Source organism: Watersipora subatra, chromosome 2, assembly GCF_963576615.1.
Source record: "Watersipora subatra chromosome 2, tzWatSuba1.1, whole genome shotgun sequence".
In the NCBI taxonomy this organism is placed as follows: Eukaryota; Metazoa; Bryozoa; class Gymnolaemata; order Cheilostomatida; family Watersiporidae; genus Watersipora; species Watersipora subatra.
The window spans coordinates 7,118,022-7,135,103 of record NC_088709.1 but is presented as its reverse complement, the minus strand read 5'-3'; the positions used below and the strand labels follow the sequence as shown (position 1 = coordinate 7,135,103).

The following is a 17,082-nucleotide window of genomic DNA, read 5'->3' as shown; positions in this document are numbered from 1 at the left end:
CAAAATTCTGAGAGAAGATTATACATAGATATCCAAATTGTAGAATTAATCCAAACTTTTGTGCGATATATAATCCAGTTAGTTCGGAGAAATATAATCCAAAGTTCTGAGAGAAGATTATACGTAGATATCCAAATTGTAGAATTAATCCAAACTTTTGAGATATATAATCCAGTTAGTTCGGAGAAATATAATCCAAAGTTCTGAGAGAAGATTATACGTAGATATCCAAATTGTAGAATTAATCCAAACTTTTGTGAGATATATAATCCAGTTAGGTATAGAAATAGTTCGAAAAAAACTCTCGATAATGGTGAGTCCATCAAACTTGGCTGTATTTATACTAGTCAAGTTCAAGGAGGTGGAACCTGCACAAAAGCTATAAATCACTTCTAATCCAACTTGTCTCACTCAACTTTCGCGAAATTGGATTTCGCGAAAGTGAATTTCGCGAAATTGGATTTCGCGAAATTGGATTTCGCGAAATTACACATTATATATATTATATAGTCAACTTTCGCGAAATTGAATTTCGCGAAAAGTGAATTTCGCGAAATTGGATTTCGCGAAATTACACATTATATATATTATATAGTCAACTTTCGCGAAATTGAATTTCGCGAAAAGTGAATTTCGCGAAATTGGATTTCGCGAAATTACACATTATATATGTTATATAGTCAACTTTCGCGAAATTGAATTTCGCGAAAAGTGAATTTCGCGAAATTGGATTTCGCGAAATTACACATTACATATATTATATAGTCAACTTTCGCGAAATTGAATTTCGCGAAAAGTGAATTTCGCGAAATTGGATTTCGCGAAATTACACATTATATATATTATATAGTCAACTTTCGCGAAATTGAATCTCGCGATTTTCAATTTCGCGAAAAGTCTTCTGATATTATGGATGATGCAACTAAAATTATCAAAACTCATTAATCATTTGATGAGGAGAATTGTATATAACCAGCAGAATTTTACTAAAACGATATCAGTTCTTCATTCAAACTCAGAGAATTAACACACTACACAACTATGGAGGATAATACTCAATCTGGAGTGATAAAACCTGGATCGAATAGTTCAGTGAAGATGACGAAAAAGAGAATTTCACCTGTAACTCTTTCTAACACGACTCCTTCAACGAAGAAGAAGAAATCCAACCAAATCGAAACGAATTTGGAGCAAAGGGTAAAAGATGTGGCAGACAAGTTAAGAACATTAAGTAAGGCTACTTTAATGGAAGCAAAATCACTGCAGAGAATGTCAGATCTTTCAATAGGATTGATTATGGAGGTGACAAAAACGGAAGAAGCTCATTCGATCCATGGAGCGTGCTGTATCATTCACTTCAACTATGTGGAAAATGGGATTAGTAAATCTACTGCTGTATTTGCTCCACAACGATTTCTGGATGGATCGCTGTCTTATCCAAGTATTATGGTATATCTTGGATTAAAACCTAAGGCTAATGGACAGGGAAGTTACCATGACTTAAGAAGAGTAACAGAAGGAACCTCAACTCCCTCAGACATGAAACGTACTCTAGCCAATCTGAGATCGAAGAAACTTGAAAAACTTATACATCATTTCGAGATTCGTCATCTCAAGGAGTTCAAAGCACCATCTATTTTCCACTATCACAATGTTGGAGCAAGTGAATACAAAGATGGTGAAGGCAATGTGGATGTGGTACCAACTGTAGCATTTTCAACCAAAGTTGATGGAGAGGAAGTTCAAGGAACTTTAACGATGCCTTCGAGATGTGCCCTTTCGTTGAAAGAAAATTATCCGGGTATCATTATATACAAGGGGCTAGTAACATCTCACAATACTCGCGAATACTACGATGTAGTAGTCATGGGACATGAAGAAGCAAGCAGATTTAACGAGAGTTCGGTACAATGCAAAAAGGATCCTGCTATCTCACTTATTTCCGATGACGATGAGTGATTGATGAACAACTCGATACAAACTTCGTTTTAAAGAATGTACATGATCATTTTCTTATATATATTCAATGTTTCATTTATACTATATTATCTTTATTCTGACTTATCTACTTGTACACTTCGTTTTAAAGAATGTACATGAACATTTTCTTATATATATTCAATGTTTCATTTATACTATATTATCTTTATTGTGACTTATCTACTTGTACATTTCATATATTTCAAGTTAAACATAAACTATTTTATTTTTATTGAAACGAAATGATGATGGAAATAATGAATAATACATATAAATATATCTTTTAAAGTGAATAATTTTGTAATAAAACTGATCTTTCATTCAACATATATAAAAAAACCGAAAATAAAAATCCTTAAAATTCTTAACCATTCAAGAGCTTCAACATTACAAAAACATCAAATCTTCAAAAAAAATAACTTTGTACATAAACACTTTCTCATGTATATTCAACGTTCTCAAATATATAACATTCTCCACTTTGCACATAAACACTTTCTCATATATATTCCATGTTTCAAATATATAACAATCTCCGGAAAATCAACCCCTCGGTGTCCCAGATATTAACCCCCTCACTCATCCGCTAGGTAATCTCTCGCTCTCCTCGATAATCCGCGAGATCCACTCCGGAAAACCATCCAGCCCTCGATGTCCCAGATATTCACCCCCACTATTCCACCGATAATCGGCGACGATTCGCCCGACTAATCCGCGACGATTCCCCCGACTAATCCCGCGATAATCCGCGTTCAATCGGATGACTCATCCCCCGCTAATCCGATGACTCATCCACAGATAATCCGCCGATTACGCCAGGAGCGGATCCGTAACCCCTCGAATTCAACTCCCTACTCTACACCACAATTTCCCCCCAAACCCCAACATCTCATTCAACTCCACACGATTCAATCTACACCCCTAGCCAATTTAATTCACAACCCCCTTTTTCTATTCCCCCGCTGGATCCGTCACTTTTATGTGTAGATCTGCTCTCTATATACTACTGACATATCATCGATCCTCGATTTCACTGTGCTCTCTGAGAGGGATAAATCAGCTATCTTTTGAGCGGCTGTGTCTCCGAGAATAATTTTAGTACACTCCAGCAGACAAGGTTTAACTAATGTTTCACCAATGGTGTGTGGCTTCTTATCTCTGGCGATATTGTAAGACAGAGCATAGGATGCCTCGGTAATGGCCTATGCCTGGATATGAAAGCTGCCAGTGGATTCCAGTTTTGCCCACTTGAGTTCTCTCTCTTTAGCTTCAAAGAACGGCTTTGATTTATCCATGTGTTCTGCATGTTTATTTCTTAAGTGTTGCTTAAGTTGATGTAGTTTTATGGAGTCATTAGCGAGCACTTTCATGCACAAAACACGTTGTGGTACTTCAATGCTGCTTTTAATCATACAAGTGAATCCATAGTTAAGGTAAGAAACATCATATGTTCGTCTTTTTGTCTTTGACATTTCCAACACCTACAATATGGGATATACAATCAAAATATTTGAATGCTTTCAATATCGACATTAGCAAAACATCATACATACGTTAGGCTACAGAGCAAATTGTCCAAATGTTATACGTTTATGAAACCAAATCGGTAACTGAAAAATTAATATTACAGGTATGTATATGCATGTAGTGTAGCAATCCTTACGTTTTCCACAGTTTTAGATCTTGGTTTTGTTGAAACTACTGAAATTCATTCACTCCTCGCTGCCTTTTATACAAAAAAAATTGGTGCCGCAGAAATCCCTTTGGCAAACTGCTAAATTCCCCCCTGAAATCCCAAATTCCCCTTTGGGGGGAGGGAATTCCCCCCTGGTTAAGAACTACTGCATTAGAGAATATTACATGAACTTCTTTGGTAGGCTTTATCATCATGTGTAACAACCATGACAACCAATGGCAAATAGTTCAGAACTTATTTCCTCTTGTTCATTATAACAAGAGAACACATTAGTCGGCCCTTTCATTTACTACAGAATATTATTTGTTTTCCGCTGCTAAAGCTTCAGGTCTACATGTAGGGTTGATCCATCAACCAATGTCCCTAAAGGAACTGATAAAACTGCTGAAGGTTAAAAAGGATGAAGTGAAAGTTGAGGCGCAGGTTAAAGATGGAGAGTTGTCTGTTCTACTCAAGGATGCTACTAAAGTACTCTCAGAATATGAAAGGAAAACAGAGAAACTGATTAAACAGCTTCATAGTACTAGAGATGAACAGGTAAAGACTGGAGTACTTTGTGATACAGTAGCCTTAACTTTATAGTCAGAAGTTATTCATACCATTGTCTTCCTCATCATTCTCCTGGAATTCAACAAATTCTTAACAGATTATGTTAGAGAATATTACATGAACATTTTTTGTATGTTTTTTTCATGATGTGTAACAATCATGCTAATCCATTGAAGTAGTTTAGAAATGATCTTCTCTTGTTTATTATAACAAGAAAACACAGGTAGTCAGACCTTTCATGTACTACTGAATATTAGTTGTTTTCTGCTGCTAAAGCCACCGATCTACCTGTCTACCAGGTAAGAAGATTGATGTAATGAATAATGGAGGTTAATAATAACATAACAAGGTTTACTTGTATGTGAGCCTATTTACCCCTGTAACAGAAAGGTGGGACCTTGTGTTAGTGTTGCTATTTAACTTGGTTATTGGTGACATTTTATCATTTTAAAGACAGCACATCTGGCGTGTCTGTATAACAAGTATGATATTTTTATAACAGCAGATGTGAACTAAACTTTGTATGTCAGGTAAGCTAAGAATATATAGACATGATCAACTGGTTGGTCATGTAATCAGTGGTTAGTCATGGTAATTCTACATATATTTTGTGTGACATACTTGTTACATCGCAGTGACCAAATGCATAATCCATTAGCTTTTTCTAGTGTATTATCAAGGTCAATAGCTCATTTTTCTTATTGTAAATAGATTAAATATCTTATTAGAAATAAATTTATTTTAGTCGACTTAATCAAGGATAGGATATAGCTCATTGGCTTATTTTATTTTCAAGAATTTTTTTTCCGGAAACATGATTTGTTGTTGATAAAAATTTAGCATGAAGTCATTTAACGGTATCATTTTATAGCTTTCAGAGTTACATAGAAAATATGATGACCTGGAGAGAGAACTACTAGAGAACAGAAGAAAGTCGAAAGAAAAACTGGTCGAATTTATGGAGAGAGAAGTTGGACTCAGAATGACAGAGATAAACACACTACTGCTCATACAGGATGCTAGGTTCAGAGATGCCCACCAGGTAATTGGAATTATCTTTCCACGGACTTGTAGACCTGCTTGGAGATGCGTAGCTTATGTGATGCGATGTTCTGTAATGATGTTTACTTTTGATATCACTGCTAGATATTTTTTATTTGTCATCCTGGTTCTGCGTTCTTATGTAATTGGCTATGAAGGTGGAGTTTCTCTTTGCGCTGTTCAATCAGTCAGCTTTGTTGCTTTGTCTTCCTCAGCTTATGTACATGACAACGCATCTCCTAGAATTTGATACATAACTTACCATATTATATATCTATTGCTTAGGTTGACTTAGCAGAAGGCTATGCTGCTACAGCCAATGAACTCAAAAGGTTTATTAGTGAAGATCTGCCTTCTTTTATACTGACCAATCAGAAGGCTCTTTCTACTCTAGGTAATGTAATATATATACAGAATGTCTGAGAGTTCATCAGAAATGAAAGCTGTAAGATTACTATATACTTGCTAGTAGTAAGTATGTTGTTAGTTGTTTAGCGGTTTTATCAGAATATAAGCAACAGAACGGTTCAGTTGTACAATGCTAGCTGCTTTAAGAATATCGTGGAATGAATTCAAGTTAGAAAAGTTATTAATAAGCACATACAGTGAGTGTAGTCTGTTTCTGTTTGAGTCTCTCACGTCGCAACTCAGCCGGTCACAAAAAGACTTTATTTTAGAGAGACTTCAGTGATTGTACTTAGATGTGGTTTCAGTTAGAGTTGTCTGCTGGTTTGATGGCAGCAAGGTCTGATATTCTGTTTCTATTTTTGTTATTCTTCTACAGCATTTTGTTCAAAGTTGTTCATAAAATGTTTCATCACTTCTTTCTTGGAGGCAATTGTGCCTTTATGTTAAATTATGAAAGTTCAATACTTCTGGTTGTTATTGTTGATTTCATTTAGCTGTGTTTGTTCATTCATTCATAGAGTTATTTTTAGAGCTACTCGTAAGTAGTAACATTTCAGTAATTCACCAGTGATTTAGTAGACTTATACATAAAAAGTGCGGAACCACTTAAATTTGTGATTAAACTGAAATGCCTCTGCAAAATTATTTTGCTACAACATCACATCGTGTGCTGAATAAGATCAAATATTCCATATAACCAACATGTGAGTCACTCCTAAGTACTATATTAGATTGTCAAAGAGGTTTTGTGCAATAGGTGATGTATGGGTAAAATTAATGTTTGTGAATCTCCAATTATTGGAAACTCTCACCTATTCATCTTCCAACATATGGCTCTATACATACAATGGTGACACACTTTCATTATTTGTGACTTTGACATTAATATCATTACTAGTAGAAGTTTGCCTCATCAGTTGAATTGGAAGTGAGATTTGTTTTTTGTTTAGGGTAATTTTAAACATTCTACGCTGATATACATAATTTCAGGGGCTTATTGTCATTTTATTACATGTACATTTGATTGGCTGTAAATTTAACCCATAATTATTACAGAGTTCACTTAAAGATGTAGTTGCGTCAAAATTTAAGTTGATCTTAAAAGAAAGCATTTTTTTTTCTCTATCAGTTGATATGTTGTTTGTTGTGTTACGCGATCGCATTGCCAAGATATTTGAAGATTAAAACCGAAAAAATCTGATCGCCGTAAAAACGCTCAGGCCACAAAAACGTGCCCAGCCTCGCCAAAAATGATGTCACGCGTTTGGCAGCCTGTCTCTATCTCTCGTATTCACATCGGCTATTTGCGATAGAAGTCTAGTCTTACGCGGCTCTATTGGCATATATCTTATTTTGTATTTGCTCATGTTGGCTAGAATAAAATTTTAAATCCTGCTACAGATGCATTATTATGAATGTTTAAAAGGCCTCAAATAACGAAAATTGAAAATTTGTTCTACTCACTTTCTCCAAATGTTGTGTAAACATTTGGGTACCGACTACCAATTCTACCGGTCTACGGTAATTCTGTCAAGTCACTTTATGTAGAACGCGGTCTTTGTATCAGCAGTTCTGCAGCTACCCATATAAACGATATACAGCCTCCCATAAGCCCCGCCCACATTATGTCGCCTATTACCTATTGCCTACGTACTAGTTTCTTACTAGTATTCTTACCGAATACTAAATAATTGAAATAAGCAAGCCACCTCTTTGAAAAGAATATAGACAGGGATAGAGTTTTAAGGATGAGAAGTCTGCTGCAAACTGGATTTGAACTCACATTCTCCAGTTCTGCGGACACCCATATACCATATCCGATTCACTACAATATTCTGCAAATCATGTTTTGCATTATCTTCAACAATATTATTTTATTATATAATTTTTACAAGCAAAAATATTTTCATCTCGGCATAAAGCTTTTATTAAAAATATTCATCAAGTCGTGGCCACTCACATAGTATTAGCTGATACAATAAGACAAATTCATCTACTGCAACAAACTCAAACAAAACATCATCCAGCACGCATTCAAGTCTCGCTTTCTCCTTTATGGCAGTTTCCACACTGACAAAGCTTCTTCGGCTGGTGGGACGACATAAACATTCTGTAATCAGTAAAACAAGTAAATGTAAACAAAGTAGATGCAATAAATATGTCATTCATAGATATGTCATTCTAAAGCGTATCTATTGACAGCTTCCAAATTGGGAGTTAAATAGATTGCGAGTGTAATTTTAAAAACGAATAAACATTTAATAAAGGCACAAGTACGCCAAGCCAACGATTCGAAGCTTTGTTTCTGGAATATAAAGATTTGCAATGATCAATCGATTTTACCCACTTCCTGCGAGTGAAAATAATTTGTAATCATTACTCTAATTTACCAAAGAAAATTCGAAAAAATTATTATAGCTAGGTAAAACGGCAGATAAGCTATGAAACGATGATTGGAGATAGCAAAGAATTATCATTTTATTAATTAGTATATGTATTTATGACTATAAAAAATATTACATTTACTAAAGTATAGAAGACTCTAAGTTAATTTACCTCCATTCTGTCTTCTTCTGCAGCAAAACTCTGCTGACGCCTGTCAGCTTTGGCCATAGGCTGTCTACTCTAATCTTTTACTAAAAGTTGCTCAGATAACTCTGAGTAGCGGTCGCTCGAACTTGAAGCCATTTTAAAACTATGTATAACTTAGTAATTGTTGAAACGCGTTGAATCAGTAACGATGAGAATGAATTCTCTAACGATGAGATTCTTCGAGATCACAGACAACGCGTTTTACGAGTGATAACATTTATTACGGCCTATATAAAAATTTCGCACGCATGATTGGCTAACGAATCGACCTCATATTTATTGCTCGTGGTTTCGTTTCAGATACCTTGCTTGTGACGTCACGAAATAGGCACCCGCTAGAACGTGAGCTTTTTAAAAGAGGGCCTCATTCAAACGCATATATCTCTGGACAGGGTTGGTCTACAAAGACAAAAATGGCATCAAATTGTAGCTGATGTTTTAGCCTTTTATGGATCCTAATTTCATTTTTGACGCAACTACATCTTTAAGAAAATAGACCATGAACCTGCAAATTTCCATCACATTTTTAAACGATCCACAGTGACACTTTACTTCTCCAATTAGAACTAGTCGTTTGGCTTGGTGATATAAGAATCTATTAGTATAAATTTGAATATACAATAGAACATGCAATATGTAACAACATTCTACCTCAGAGGCTCTGGCTTTCTGGGGCATAGCCACTATATTTTGTACTGTAGGCCTTGCCTACTTCGTCTCAGGTGACGGCGGTTTTTCCCGACACTGCCAGCATCTGGCTGATCACATTTCCAGCCAGGTTGTCTATTTTCGCTCAGTGCGATTGAGCCTTTTCTCTTTTCTTGTCCAGCAAGACCAGGACATCTTTCTATCAACCAGATAATGCAGTGACTGGCCGGTGCCTCAAGTATCAAGGCGAGACAGCAGTCATCCGCTTCTTCCACTCTCTCTATAAGAGGTTAATATACAGCCCCGAGGTGCAATCAGCTTGGCCCAGATGAAATGTTGTCAGGCGCCATTATCCAGCTGCTGTATCTCCTGCCACAGCGTCTTTATCTTTCTCACCTGTTGACTCAATTATTTGTTTGACATGAAATGGAAAGTAACCTTGTCCGTGTCGACTCATAGGGTGCTGTTTGTCAACAGCTGGCTGGCCCTCTTCTGCACAAATTTTGCCTGTGGCCGGCAAGATGGCTCTAGGATCCGGACAAAGGAGTTGGCAGGGCTGGTCTGGCTGGGTTCCCTTGGCCGGTGTGTCTTTTCTAGAGACCCATGCTTTTCCTCTTTGGCTAACAGCTTTAACTGAACCTTGCGGACTCGGTGAGTCGCGGTTAAAAACTTGCTCCTTTAGAGAAACTTGAAAAACTTGCTCAATTGGGGTCAGTCTATGTTGTACCTTATGTCTCTATACTGGCCATCATCCCATCTCCCAAGTTGCTGCATCACCTGGTCCCTGGACACCTGCTGTCACGCCCAGGGACACACAAAGACTGCATAGTGCAGAAGAACATGGTGCCGACTCCTCTGGTTTTTGGCCCCATGGCCGCAGATGCTACATCACTCTCTTTTATCTTTCAGTGCCACTGGCACTCTATCCCAGATTTTTTGGAAGATGTACCTTTTGGTCTGCACTATAGACTTTCAAGCTGGCTTGGTATCTAATTCCAATCCAATTCAATATTTAGGGCAAGGCTATCAGTGGAGATATCCTCGGCCTTTCGATGGCTGTTGGCAGAGACCTGGTCGTCAGTTCCGCCTAGGTTCTAACTTTTTGTTATCCGGTAGACAGTTTTTTCTGGCTCGGTGCACTCTCTTCTGGGAAAGGGCAAGTTACAGTGAGAACTCTTAGCCGAATTCTCGAGGGTTTGTCATGAGTGACCTGACCGGCTTCATGTCCTCTAGCCAGTAGAGGTCTTCAAGTATTTTCAGCAGTGCCAACCTGGCTGAAGGGGGATGAGGCGGCTTAGCTGGTCATGTCCAGCCAAAACCATTGTCTCATTTAAGGGGCGATGTGCAATGGTTTGTACTAGCGTTAGCCGGAGGTTCGAATGCTGGCTGGGTAGGGCTCAACAGGAACATCAGCTTCCTTAAAAGCAATACAATTGATCTTTTTCGTGCCAGCCTGGCCTAGACCTTCAGCAACTCCTGTCTCTATCTTCTCTGGGGGCCCTCTTGCCGTTTCCAAGTCAGCAAAGATCATGCTACTGCACACTGCATCAGACTGCTTGCTCTAGCCTAGAAGGCACTCAAACCATTCCTTCTCATGTCGTTAGTGGTCCTAGCTGGCTTAACATATCCTCGAAAGAATGGTTAAGCTTATCTTGATACGGATTCATTTCGTAAAGGTTAGTAGGTAGTTGTGTTTAGCGAGTTGTATTGCGCAGATCTGGCTCAGTAGTAGGCCGTGGTAGAAATAAATTTTCACAAAATAGTCGTATTTCTTAGCGACTTTTTGGCATCATTGCATTACTCTGACTGGATTGCACAGGATTAGGCCATGCAACTTTTTGGCACGCCAATATCGATAACATTCCGGTTTTTAGTCATCTTGGCGGGCTGAGGGCTGTGCCATACCATTGCTGATGCCGGCTTTCTTGAACTCGTCAAGCAAACTGGATGTCTCCAAACTTTAGGGTCTTTTTCTTTGAGAATTTTTGTAACCAGCGTTGCCGATTTTTCCTTATGCTTCTTTGGCCCGTGGTTTGTTCAAAGGGATTTTAAATGTCCATCTTTGGAAGTTGGAATTTTGTTCTTTAATTTAGCTGGTGTTTCGTATCCTTTCATGCAGGTCTAGTTACCTTCATGCTTGGGCCCCTCTTCTCCATCATGGCTAATCCTCAGCCCAACGCTTCTGGGCTTGCATGGTAGGACTCGACTCGGCCTGCACCCTTGATTGATGACTGACTCTGTGGCTCTACCATATAATTACCATTATGCGTGATTACCATACCATTATGCGTGGTTAGGACAGGTTTTCACTACCTGGTATAGTTCCTGGCTTAGGATTGTCTTTTTGTCGTCTTCGCTTATTGACCATACAGAATCAGTTGCCTCTTAGCTGATAGCTATTCGCACCTGGTGGAATGTGCTGTGTATCTACTCCAGCTTTCTTTGCGTTTCCACCACATACTCAAATGGTGGGAGGAACTTCATTAGAGGATGTTGATCTTCTAGCTGATCTAAAAGCCGTTCCTACCGCCCTAGCTTGAGCATGGTTGTTGTCTCTCCCATGGCTGAGTGTGACATGTTTCGATATGCCCTCATCAACTGCAAAAACCACACATCACATTCTTCCTGGCCTTGGTTTAACAGCAGCCACCCGAACGAGTCATCCAACTTCATGTTATGCTGCTCAGCAACTTAGTTCTGGGGGTGATACCAGAGGGTGTGTAACTTATCTACACACCACGCTTTGTACAACTTTGCCATCGATTGACTCTTAGACTGGGTCTCTTGGTTCATGTGGATCTGTTCTGGCAAACCCATGTAGCAGAACACCTATTCGTTATAGGTGTTGGCCCTAGCTGATACAGTGACTTCCGAAAAAGCCATTACATCCTGCCACTAGGTGAAATAGTCTGTCAGCTCGAGAGTCCATTTGTTTTTCTTCTGCGTCAATGGTAGGAAACCTGCAGAGTCCACTGCCACTTTTAGCCATGGCCAGCCAGCGAACAACCTCTGCCTTCTTCTAGGTGACTTCGTCACACCATGTTTTGCGGTTTGGCACATCTCGCGCCCTTTGATCAGCCCCTCATCGTTGCTGTCAGACCTGGCTAATACAGGTCTTCATAGTGGGCCAACGCAAAGCATTCACCGCCCAGTGGTTTCCCGGACAACAGGTAGGCAAAAGGCACATCATTTGGATTCATCATAGGGGGTGTCTTTGCTTTCATCACTCTATTCAGTGGTATCCTAAGGGATTGCTAGATCTCATGCAGTTTCCAGAGTTCCTGCTTCCCAGTTCCAACCGTTTTTGAGTCAGCTCTTTGCTAACTAAGATTAACTGGTAAATAGTAGCTACTGATTTCCAGCCTGTAGTTCTGCCTGCTCCCTTCCATGGCACCTCAAGTCTTCACTCAAGCTGTGTCAAAAGATCTCTGGGCAGCCTTAGTGGACCCAAGGACAGCCTGTTCAGCTGCCACTTGTAGTGCAAAGGGTTGGCCCAAATGGCCAGTCGTGCCTTGCCCGAACCTTGTGACACCTTACATGGTTTTGAGGCTCTCTCGACTCCGTATGGTAAGGTCTGGTTTTTCTTAGCTAGCTCCCTTTTGATGTGTCCACCATTTTTCAGCTCGCGTGGTGGCAGATTTCACAGGTCTGCTTGCTCAGCCCATCGGCATTGCTGTCTGTTTTTCCGAGGTATAGCTGGATTCCCCAAGATCTCCAGTCACCGAGCTACTTGGCTGGCAAGCTCTTTCTTCTAGCACAGCCACAGAGATTGTGGCCCATACAAAAAAGCCAGAAGCCTTTGACAGTCTTGACCACCACCAATAGCTTTCTATAGGTTACCCAGTAGTTCTTTTTTGCAGGTGCCAGGGATTCACTGCAGTAGGTCGTCAACCTTTCAGGCTTGCACCTGATACAACGGCGCCCTACTCCTCATCCGCTAGCATCTGTATTCAGTATGTATGGTTGACTAAGATTGTGATACTCTAGGATGGAAGCAGAAGAGACGCTGCCCTTGAAACTCTCAATGACTGTCTGCTTTTTGTCCACAATTCTATGGCTTTCCGCTGCTCGGCTGCTTGTGCAAGGGCCGAGCCGTGGTAGCAAAGCTCAGGATTTACTGACGGCAATACCCTACTGTACTCAGGAAGCTTTGCAGCTCTCTGAAACCCTGTTCAGGGCAGGCCAGTCCTGGAATGCTCATGTGTTCTCAGAGTCAGTAGCCACCTTTTCTGTGCTAACCACATGGCCCAAATAGCAGACTTAACACCGCAGAAGTTTGCACTTAACTGGTTGGAGCTTGAGTCCCATTTCCTTCAGCTGTTGAAACACTCCTTCAGTCTATGCAGGTGATTGTCAAAGTCTGGTTCAATGGTGCTGATGTTGTCCAGGTATAACAGCTGCTTTCACCAGTAAAGTTTATGCAGAAAGTGTTCCTATACATCACCGTAAGATGGCAGGGGCTGAAGTCAGGCCAAAGGGTAGAACCTTCTACTTTTAGATGGCTGGATTGTGTTGAAAATGCTGATTTCTTGTGTGCGTTGAGACTTTTAGAATGGCTGCTGGCCAGGTCCGGTGTGCTAAAGAATCTGCTGCTGAAGTGTTTTGGGGTGTGCCAAGTTAGTGCACTCTTCCCACCAAGACTGTTTTTAGGGTGCTGGATTCAAGCTTCCCCAAGCCCTGTAATTGTTGTGGATAGCCACAAGAAGTTCCTCCCTTCCTGCTCCACTCTTGAAGTTCTCTAGGCATTAACCTACACTGGCTCTATTGCTTCTGACCCCTACTTTTATTGGTGCCGATTGGCACGCCTGTTGCCGAGGCTTCGAATGCTGGTGGTCTTTGTGCAACCAGTAGTCAGCACTATAGTTGCAGCCCCTGATTGTTTTCCCCGTTCAAAAATTTCTTGCCCAGCCAGTTCTCCCGGACCTGCCCCTTGCACTACAGTTTCAGTACAGGTTTTTGGCTGGGGTATTCTCCTGGGAGCTATGGTGCTTGTTATGCAGCTACATGCCGCATAATATAACTTGCTATGTCAGCCATATTGGGTCTGGTAGATTGCCGTAGGCCGTCGGACCAGCTGTTCTACCCTAATAGCAGGCTCTTAGAGAGTGGTTTTGTGCATTTCTTTGCAGGGTAATTAGTTCTTCCTGAGCCTACCTGTGCCGCAGACTGAACTGAGCTTTGAGTGCGTCAAAGACGGCTTTGACTTTGTTAGCCTAGGCTACAGTTTTCCATATTTTCTGTCAACGCATTTTTCAGGTGCAACATTATGGTTGTCTCTGTCTACCAGTTGACTCTGCCTACTTCCGATAAGCGACTTATGAAGTATTTCTTGTCCTCGTTACCTGCGTATTGAGACTATTTTTCCAAAAATTCGGCCAGATGGCCTGTGTTTCTCCGCACTTTGGGCACACTGTGTAGTCATGTCTCTGGGTTTTCACTTGCGATCTTACCCTTTAGAGGTTTAGAGGCAGATTTAAACTTTAAAGGCAGCTCAGCTTTCACCAGTATGCAGGGTGTTTTGTTTCATGTCACTCAGTCTCTCCCAGTGAAACAGGGAAACAGGTTTCCCTGTTTCAGTTGCGGAAGGTTCATTTAGTAGTTTGACGGCTCTCAGAGCTGGGCAACAAAGTTTCTCACTGCTGCCACCAGTGTACAGAATCCACAGTGATTCTCTACTTTTTCACCTAGAACCAACCGCTTGTTTGAGTAGTATAAAAGTGTATTTGCATAAAAGTAATGTATAAATTTGAGCACGCAGTAAGTAACAACAATCCACATCAAATGATCTTCATGCTCTGGCTTTCTGGTGCTTAGCCTTTGTCTTTTATACTGTAAGCCTTACCCAATTCCTCTTGGGAGCCAGGCGGTCTCTTCAAGGCCGGCTGGCTCATCGCTTTTTCAGCCGAATCATCCAATCCTCATCTTGGCCCAGTGAGAATGAGTTGTTTTCCTAGTGGCTGGGTAGGACTGTCACTGGCCTCTGGCTGACTGTTGAGTGCTTCTGGTGTTCGCCAAGATTGTTGTCTGCTGGCTTCCTCCTTACCTACAGCATTGGAGAGCAAACCCAACCTTGAAGAAATGGTATTAAGAGTAAATAATCAGAGTTGCTTCTCAAATATAGAACTAGTATTTTACTAAAATTATGATGTTAAAACTGATATGTACCCTAGTTTTTTAGTCACTTGTCAATTGTGGTGTTTGTTCTGTACACATTTGTAGTACAGCTAATGGTAAAGTTAAAAGTGGAGAATATTTGTGACCACGTTATAATGTTGGTATCTGTTTATCTGTCTTTATATATCTATAGTCGAAGCAAGAGAAATAGAGTTGAAGATGATAGATGCTGCCGCTATACCTGTCAGCCAACTCCTTCCTCCAACATCCCTTAAGTTCAAGAATGTAGTGGACAATGTAGGACAGTGCTATACAGTATGTCATTATGAAGGATTCACATATGTAGGTGGGACAGGGTCAACTGTGTATAAGATAAATGAGTCTGACAGCTCAGTTACTTATTTTTCACTCATAGAGGAAGTGAAGTGGATCAATGGACTGTGTCTATATAACAACAGATTGTATTTCTTAGCACATCCAGGAAAGGTTGTTGTAACTGATTTGGATGGTAAACAAATTACTAGCTGGGTTCATCCTGATAAATCTACTTATGTTAACAAACTGGTTGTTACTGGAGGGAAAGTACTAGTCCCTGTTAGGTCTAACAAATGTCTCACAGTCTATTCACTAGATGGACAGGTTATTAAACACATACCTTGTCCACAAGATGGTGACTGGCTAGCAATGGCTCTCTTTGCTCCTGACCATGAATCAGTTGTGGTATCTTCACATGGCACGTCAACAGTGTTCAGAGTGAATATAGAAACAGGGAAGGTGATGTGGACTTTTACTTTGGTGACTCAACCAGGTGGAGTAGCCTGCTATACAAAGAAGTATATATTGGTGATGTCTGCACACTCAGATCATACAGAGATGCACATATTACACGCTGATACTGGTATGTAGTAAGTTCTACTGTTATCATGTAATATAATATTATACTATTTATAGAACCTGTTACACTACTAGATCTTCACTGACTGATAGGATTCTTATATTATATGTCTCTAGTCTTACTAATTGTCTCTTTAACAGGTACAACTTGTTACATAACTTCACCTTCACTGACTAAACACTTTACTTTATTATTATTGTATTATATTGTGATGGATGTACCAAAGTAGTCTGTCTCTTCACACAGGTGATTATATTGGTAAACTGGTGGATACAAAGAAGAGGGTTTTCTCTCAACTGCTTGACTTGTGTGTAACAGGAGACACTCTTATAGTACCAAGAAGACAGCAGGAAGCAGTGTTGTATTATCAACTAATGAGTGAGTGACGGAATTAAAAATAGAACCGCTCCACAGCTATAGTCCAGCAGTATGATTATTAATTAAATGGTATAATATTATAAAAAACTATTTGCTGCTAGTTTTGAGATTCTTACAACTATTACCACCTGACAATTGTACTACTCTATAAATAGAAACTGACGGCTGTAGTTCAGCGGTCAGTTTGTAGCATCGTAAACTTGAGGATAGTTGTCTTTATATCATGGTTATTTTCTTTTGATATTGAAATATGGTTCTCTTTTTTAAAGTACAATAATTATATCATCAACTCTCTAACAGAAATTTCATTATGTGGAGGGTGACAAGTTGTACAACTAACTGGTACACAATTAATCATCCTGTAACATTGTCAGTACTTTTATGTGTTTACAAGATGTCAATATTAACAAGTGGCGGAGCAGATTCATACTTTTACAAATTTATATTGTTGACTGTTACATTCCAATCTGACAGCATCTAGTTGTCCCTATATAACTCAGGATTGCTATGTTATAAAGACCAAACTAACCATGAAAGTATGCAAGCTCTTTAATAATATCATATGCACAGAAATCATAGGGTTAGCAAAAAGACATGCTAACCCGATTGTTAAAAATAAATCACCTTTGTTAAAGATTGAAAGGAATTCTATGCCAGATACCATAGCAGCACACCCTTGTCTCACTTAGATTTACTTCAAAGTATTAAACTTAAAGACTTGACTCAGTAGAAAACCTTGTTCTCAGAGCTGATCACACATCTCAATGCGTCAGTTTAAGCA

General features: G+C 39.6%; 1 protein-coding gene across 1 annotated transcript in view; it reads left to right on the top strand.

Moving 5' to 3' along the window:
- The window catches only part of LOC137387115 (uncharacterized), a 28,363-nt gene extending 11,639 nt beyond the window's left edge, over window positions 1-16,724 (top strand). The window contains exons 4-8 of the mRNA XM_068073420.1: window positions 4,017-4,213; window positions 5,097-5,267; window positions 5,552-5,660; window positions 15,222-15,926; window positions 16,170-16,724. Of these exons, the coding sequence (XP_067929521.1) occupies window positions 4,017-4,213; window positions 5,097-5,267; window positions 5,552-5,660; window positions 15,222-15,926; window positions 16,170-16,309 (1,322 nt within the window). The 3' untranslated portion in view covers window positions 16,310-16,724. The remainder of the gene's footprint in view (window positions 1-4,016; window positions 4,214-5,096; window positions 5,268-5,551; window positions 5,661-15,221; window positions 15,927-16,169) is intronic.
- The last annotated feature ends 358 nt before the right edge of the window (window positions 16,725-17,082 follow it).